The sequence below is a fragment of the Nematolebias whitei genome, chromosome 21 (assembly GCF_014905685.2).
Source record: "Nematolebias whitei isolate Nwh7 chromosome 21, NemWhi1, whole genome shotgun sequence".
Classification (NCBI taxonomy): Eukaryota; Metazoa; Chordata; class Actinopteri; order Cyprinodontiformes; family Rivulidae; genus Nematolebias; species Nematolebias whitei.
Window position 1 is genome coordinate 8,521,786 of NC_056518.1, and position 7,282 is coordinate 8,529,067.

General features: G+C 39.3%; 1 protein-coding gene across 1 annotated transcript in view; it reads left to right on the forward strand.

Annotated features, from left to right (window-relative positions):
* Positions 1–414: 414 nt before the first annotated feature.
* Positions 415–7,282, forward strand: part of LOC119427659 (type-1 angiotensin II receptor A-like) — a 19,493-nt gene continuing 12,625 nt past the window's right edge. Inside the window, exons 1-3 of the mRNA XM_037695297.1 lie at positions 415–434; positions 1,460–2,460; positions 4,145–4,226. Coding sequence (XP_037551225.1) covers positions 415–434; positions 1,460–2,460; positions 4,145–4,226 — 1,103 coding nt within the window. The remainder of the gene's footprint in view (positions 435–1,459; positions 2,461–4,144; positions 4,227–7,282) is intronic.

Here is a 7,282-nt window from a genome sequence, read left to right on the forward strand (position 1 = left end):
TAATTTAAAAAGTTTCACAAATTTTTAAATAAATTATGTAAATTCAATTACTTTTGTTTTGGTTTAATAAATCTTAAATACTGTTTTTCATATGAAAATTGTATTTTTTTTCTCACCAAGTGAGCTTTTATTAAACATCTTCAGTCCAGACAAGTAGGATGATGGATGCTGATTGTGTTGTTACGATATTGGTTTATCTTGGCCAGGAAATGTTTGAAAACCACTTTTGCATAATGTTGCTGTGAAAACAGGGAGGAGGGGAAGGATAAAGAGGGCGGGAACAGAGCAGGACACTTCATATTTCAAAGACGCCAGTTCACTTTCTCAAAACTCATTCACAGTCAGGCATATATCAGAACCTGGATGTACTGGAGGAGTGCTGCTTTCCTCTGATGTTTTTTTTTTTCAGCAGAAATGGATCCTACAACCACAAGGTACGTTACTGTGGCTTAATAAAAAATAAAAAAATCTATTCCTTAACAGTATTTACTCTAGAGCTATTCTCTTACAAAATGATGTGAAAAGCTTTTAACAGAAGGAAAACAAGAAACAAACAAGAAAGGTTTTTTCAGCACTTGAGCACCTTTTAAATCTAGTTTTGTTGGTTGTTTAAACTTGTCATTTTTTAGTGCATACTGCATTTATTTCATGTACCTGTAAGAAAATGTTTTAATCTGAAAGGCTTTTAAAGAATGGAGTTCTGGGGGAAAAAATGAAAGGAAAACAGAATAAGCATATCTGCTTATTCATTTTATTCATACTTTCAGCTTTAAGGAGCTGGAAGCTGCTGTGAGGCTGTGTAGAAACCAAAACTAAGTGCACATTTATACAAATGATGTTCAAGTAATAAACTAAATTTCTCTGTTTAAGCCATAACATCACAACATGAAGCTTTTTAGCCTTGATGATAATCTTACTTAACAGCTAATGTTTAATTTATTGTATAAATATTTCATATATAAAAAATGTTTTGTATTTGTTAAAATTTTAGTTTTAACAGTAGTTGGCGACACGGTGGCACAGTTGGTAGAGCTGCTGCTTCTCAGCGAGCAGTTCACCTGTTCAGATCCCGGCCCAGGACATTTCTGGGTGGAGTTTGCATGTTCTCTCCGTGCTGCATGGGTTTTCTCCAGGTACTCCGGTTTCCTCCCACAGACCAACAACATGCATGTTAGGCTGATTGGTAACTCTAAATTGTCTCTAGATGAGAGTGAGAGAACAAATGGTTGTTTGTGTGTCCTGGTGGACTTGTGACCTGTCCACGGTGTACCCCGCCTCTCACACAGTGACTGCTAGATATGGGCACCAGTGACCCCTGCGACCCGAAAAGGAAGAAGCGGGTAAAAGATAATGGATGGATGGATGAAATTTTAGTTCTTTTGTTTAGGTGGTAATACAGTATAATTTTCCATCTAACCGTTAGAGTAATGTTTTGTCTGGTTTCTGTTTTTTTCTGCAGTGCACCTGACAACTTTACTTTTGAGCCTGGTGACCAAAACCAAAGCAAAACCAGTGTTTGTTTTCTTCCTCACAATGGCTGGACCTTCACGTTTGTTCCAATCTACATCCTGCTTATCTCTGCACTGGGAATTGTCCTGAATGTCTTTGTCCTGATGGTTTTCTGTTTCCACAAGAAGGCCTGCTCCACAGCTGAGATCTACCTGAGCAACTTGGCTGCAGCTGACCTGGTTCTGGTTTCTTTTTTGCCCTTCTGGGCAGCTAATGTTTACAATCGTTACAACTGGACTTTTGGTCGAGCCATGTGTAAAGTTGTTAATGCAAGCATTCTGATGAATGCTTATTGCAGCATCTACTTCCTGGTTCTGATCAGCATAGATCGTTATTTGGTTCTGGTGCACCCAATGTCTTGCCAAATAACACGTAGGCCTAAATATGCCAAATGGGGCTGTTTGCTGGTTTGGATTCTGGGCTTCCTCTTTAGTCTTCCAGCTCTAATCTACAGAGATGTGACTCTTCCCAATTATCAAAATATAACCCGCTGTTTGGTTAATAATGTAAATAATTCTGTACAGCTGACAAATGATGCGTTGATTTCTGTGTTTGGGTTCATTATTCCTATTTTTATCATTTCTTTCTGCGCTGTAAAAATTATTAAAACTTTGAGAAGCCGATTATGGGAAGGAGTGAATACAAAAAAGACAGACCACAAAGCAACCAGTTTGATTCTGTCTGTTCTACTGGCCTTCCTGATCTGTTGGGTTCCGTACCACCTGATGAAGACTCTGTATGTGCTCTGGGTCAAAAATCTGCCTGACTGTGACTTGATTAGAGTTCTGCTCCTCTGCTATCAGATTTTCACCTACTTAGCGTTCTTTAACAGCGTCCTCAACCCCATTCTCTACGTCATTGTAGGAAAAAACTTTCGCAAAAAAGTTAAGGAACTCTTCAGGCAGAGGAACCACAGAAGAACAAACACTCTCTTAACACAGACGAGCACAAGCATGAAAGTGTTAAGTAGTGTAAAATCTAGCAATTCCACTTAACACCTGAAGATTTTGATGAGATTTTAATGCTAAGGTAGGTTATGAATATAAAAAAAGTATTTAAAGAATTCATATATGTCAAAAAAAACTTGTGTTTGTCCATATTTCTTTATGTCTGAGTACTGTGAGTAATTAGGGTTCATTTTTATTACCATATCTTCTCAAAGTTGTGAAGTTGAGCATAACTTCACAAGTGTTTATTTAGTATTTCATAACTGAAGGAATAATCTTTAGTTTTACAGTTTTTAAAATGTCCTGTTGGTGTAACAGAGAGTCAGTCAGGCGAGAGCAAAGAAAATATTATCAAACTTCATGTTTGTTGAAAAGCAGGATGCTTTTACACGTTGTGTCTTAATGTGCTGTGAATTGTTGTTGTCGTATTTTTTTTTCAGCTTTGAACAATTTTTGTATTTTATTTGTGTTAGAACTTCACCATGACATTTTTATGTTGACATGTTGGTGAAATTAGGTTTCATGTAAAACCTAATCATGTTCATAAATGTTTTGTATGATTAAGAACACGTTGAGAAAAAGAGTGATCCTTTTGAACACTTTCTTTTGACATAATGTTTTATATCTTGTGCAGTTTTCATTCACATCCTAAACGTTGTTGAGAAAGGCTAAACGCTAGTGCTGCATAATTAAACAGCTTCATCACTTCATATTTATGTCATGTAGTAATAGACTTAAATGGTGTATGGGAAGTAGTATAATCCATGAACGCAGTTTCTGTAATAGCATGAAACTTTGTAATACAGAATTGTAATTACTGTACTAAATTATACTGTATGCACCTGTGTATGTCTGTTTTGTGCACCTAGACTTTATTTTCATTGTCATAGTTTAAATATGTTTAAATCATGAATCAAAAACTAAACCAAAACATATCTTGTGCAATTCTTTTGTCTATGCATGACTTTGTGGTTTTCTTATAACCCCAAAAGATGTTTTAAAATACCAAAATAAGTGAATGGAAATGTGTATTCTTTAACAGATTGATTACCAAATTTGAGTTTGGGACCCTGTCGTTGACATTATTATTATTTCTTATATTTTACTCTTTTAATCCCCAGTCAGGTAATGTATCCTATTTACACAAAAGAGCAGACATGGACCAGAAGGAAGCCATCTGTAGGGAAGCTGGCTGGCGAGCACTGTGGGCGAGTGGCCCACTGTGGGAGACAGATGTGGGTGCTTCATCTTTCTTGCCCCAAATTTTTTTTGCCAGTCTGGGGATTCAAATCTGCTAGCTTCAGATCACAGGCGCATTTTCTTTAAACTCCGCTCCACCACGCCCCTCTATTTTTACGAAACATCAAGTTTTGATTTTACAAAATATTATTTTCAGAAACAAAATCAATTTTAAAAACAATTGCTGCAGGTGGCATGGTGAAGCAGTGGATAGCACTGTTGCCTGAAAGAAAAAAGGTTGCAGGTTTGCCTCCTAGCCTTTCTGGGTGGAGTTTGTGTGTTCTCTCCGTGCATGCGTGGGTTTTCTCCGGGTGCTCCTGTTTCCTCCCACAGACCAAAAACATGCATGTTAGGCTGATTGGTAACTCTAAATTGTCTCTAGGTGTGAGTGAGAGAGTGAATGGTTGTTTGTCTCGTTTGTCTCTATGTGTCCCTGTGATGGACTGGAGACCTGTCCAGGGTGTTCCCTGCCTCTCACATGGTAATTGATGGAGATACACAGAACCTCTGTTACGTCTTGAAAAGGAAAAAGTAGGTAAAAACAATTGATGGATAAAATGTTTGGTTAGTCTTTAAGGTCATATTTGCTACAAGAAATACAACTTGCTATCATAAGTACAAAAAAGTCTACTAATTGTTGTGGTCATAAGTCCCTCATTTATTTGACCAAATTGCAATGTTTGCATTTTTTAATCAAAGACATGGGGTTCTCAAGTTTTTGTTGCTGTTATTTTGTGAATTAAAAGCTAGAAAGTTCACGAACCACTAATTTTATTTACAAGTGATTTGTTTTTATGTTTTAACATTCATTGTCAACTTATGCATATTCTCAGTCATGATACTGTTTCTTTACTTTGTCAACACAGAGTTGCACTCGAGTTCAAAAAAATCCAACCCAGCCCAGCCTGTAGCTATAATTTCCGAACTCCACCCGATCCGACAAATTAACAGTAATTACAGGTCTGAACCCTAAAAAAAACAACATTTTAATTAAGCTTTGACTGCTTATACCACCGACTGTTGGTGGATGCACGCGGTTGAGTAAAGGGGGCAGAAGATCGGAGCTGAGGAGCTCTCAAAGTACATTAAATGCTTCCCCTGCTTCTGCCTGCATTGGGCCCTGCTCTGACATAGACATTTTGTGATCTCACCTGTTTGGGTCATCGGCATCGTGTCCGCTGAGCGCAGCGGCTGAATGAACGTCCATTTGGGCTTTAGATTGCTGGCAGTAGTCCATCTGAAGTGTAACTGACGTTTTTACCTCTTTCAAGGCCGGTCAACGCTCGGTTTGGGTTAGAAATGGCATCTCTAGAACACATCATCGTTTTCAGTGAAACGTCTACAAGTCAGATGTTTTTCAAGACAGCCTTAATGTAACATTTTGTTTGGCAAAACTCAAGCAAGTGTATTTCTAATATTTTGCTGCAGGCAAATGAACACCTTTCAGCTTTTACAATTTCTGTAATTAGATGTAATAATGTTCTGGTATACAATATTTTTTCAAACTGTCAGGTTGTGCAATGTTAGATGGCTGCTTGCCATATTTGCGCAATGCTGTTGTAATCTCTTCATCCATCCATGTCCTATTGGCTGAAGGAAAGGTTTCTGCTCTCTTCAGTGTGGTTAATTCTTATGAAGTGTTTTTCACACGTGGAATGCAAACAGCAGTTTTTTTTTTTTTTTTGGCTGTTGTGAATTTTTAGATCACCTTTGATGTCTCCTGTAAACTTCGTTTTATGTAGTAAAATTATAATTTAACAAACAATACATATATTTGTACACACACACATAGTTTTTACAGTTATCACATCCTTCCTATATACATGTATGTCCTCTCTCTAGGCTTGCTTACATAGGAATCTTCCAACTGTGCCTATCCTCATCCATGCATGTCTTATTACAGTAGTTCAATTCCATCCATCCATCCATCCATTTTCTTTACCCGTTTATTCCATTTTGGGTCACGGGGGTCGCCGGTGCCCATGTCCAGCAATCACTGTGCGAGGGGCGGGGTACACCCTGGACGGGTCGCAAGTCCATCACAGGGACACATAGAGACAAACGAGACAAACAACCATTCACTTTCTCACTCACACCAATCAGCCTAACATGCATGTTTTTGGTCTGTGGGAGGAAACCGGAGCACCCAGAGAAAACCCACGCATGCACGGAGAGAACATGCAAACTCCACCCAGAAAGGCCCCTGGACCGGGGTTTGAACCAGGACCTGCTCGCTGAGAGGCAGCAGCTCTACCAGTTGCGCCAGCGTGCTGCGTAGTTCAATTCAGTTCAATTTATTTATATACTGTAGCGCCAAGTCACAACAGGAGTCATCTCAGTGCACTTAACAGAATGGGAAATAAATGGTAAATGGACTGTACTATAGCTCCTTTATATCTTATTAAAATACTCAAAGGACGTTACAACACAATCTGTGCCCTCAGTTACCCATTCATACATCACTTAACTATTTCTGTACAAAGATTAATCAGAGTTTTATCACATTCATACACTGATGGGACACACAGCTGAGGCAATGAGGGGTTCAGTGTCTTGCCCAAGGACACTTCAGCATGTGACTGCTGGTGGAATTGAACCCCCAACTCTTACAATGGAGGACGACTGCTCGAACCACTCAGCCACAACCACCAGAAACATTCATATATATATATATATATATATATATATATATATATATATATATATAAACAATAATTTAACACTATTTATCTGAGGAGCAGACTGTTTTTAATTTAACTCCATCACAGAAATCTCTTGATCAAGCATGAAGGCGACAGTGGAAAGTTAAAACACCATCATGAGGAAGAAACCTTTAGCAGAACCAAGTCACATTTGGCTATAAATTGGGCTCTCAGTCTTCTCAGTACGCTGAGATAGCTGCAATCCTAATAGGCCTACAGATGGCAGTGGAACGCTCCATCCAGACGCTGGTCATCTGCACTGACTCTAACTATGCTCGACTCAGTTTCTTGTGTCATCTCGCTCTGTGTAAACAGAACGGTTTTCTCACAAGCAACAAAAAGGTGGTAAAACACAAAGAGCTTTTCATGACGTGATCACTTAGTGACATCACATGATCTACAGATCTTCTGGAAGAAAGTTCCAGGACACTCCAGGGTCCCAGGCAATGACAAGCACTACAATGTCCTTGCAGACTCCCTAGCCAAGGAAGGAGCCGTTGACGGGCCCTCGTGGTCCTTTGACCCCTCCTGGCTACTCAACACTCAGTCGTCACAATCTACAACTGAGGTAATGGCAGTCACACGTGCACAAGCTGCAGCTAAACCTGCTGATAACACAGTTTCTGTACGCCCAATGCTGACTGACCCAGACATCATCCAACTTCAGAAGTTGGATCCTGCAATTAACTCGATGATACTGTATCTGACTGACCCAGACAAATACACTCCATCGAAAGGCGACCTAGATTCCAATCCAGACCTTAGAGTCCTCTTTCAGCTGCGCAAACAGCTAAAACTACTTAAGGGCATCCTAACTTTTGCTCATGGACGGACGTCCTCACCTGTGTTCGTGGTCCCCCATGACCACAGGGGGGTGATGTTAGT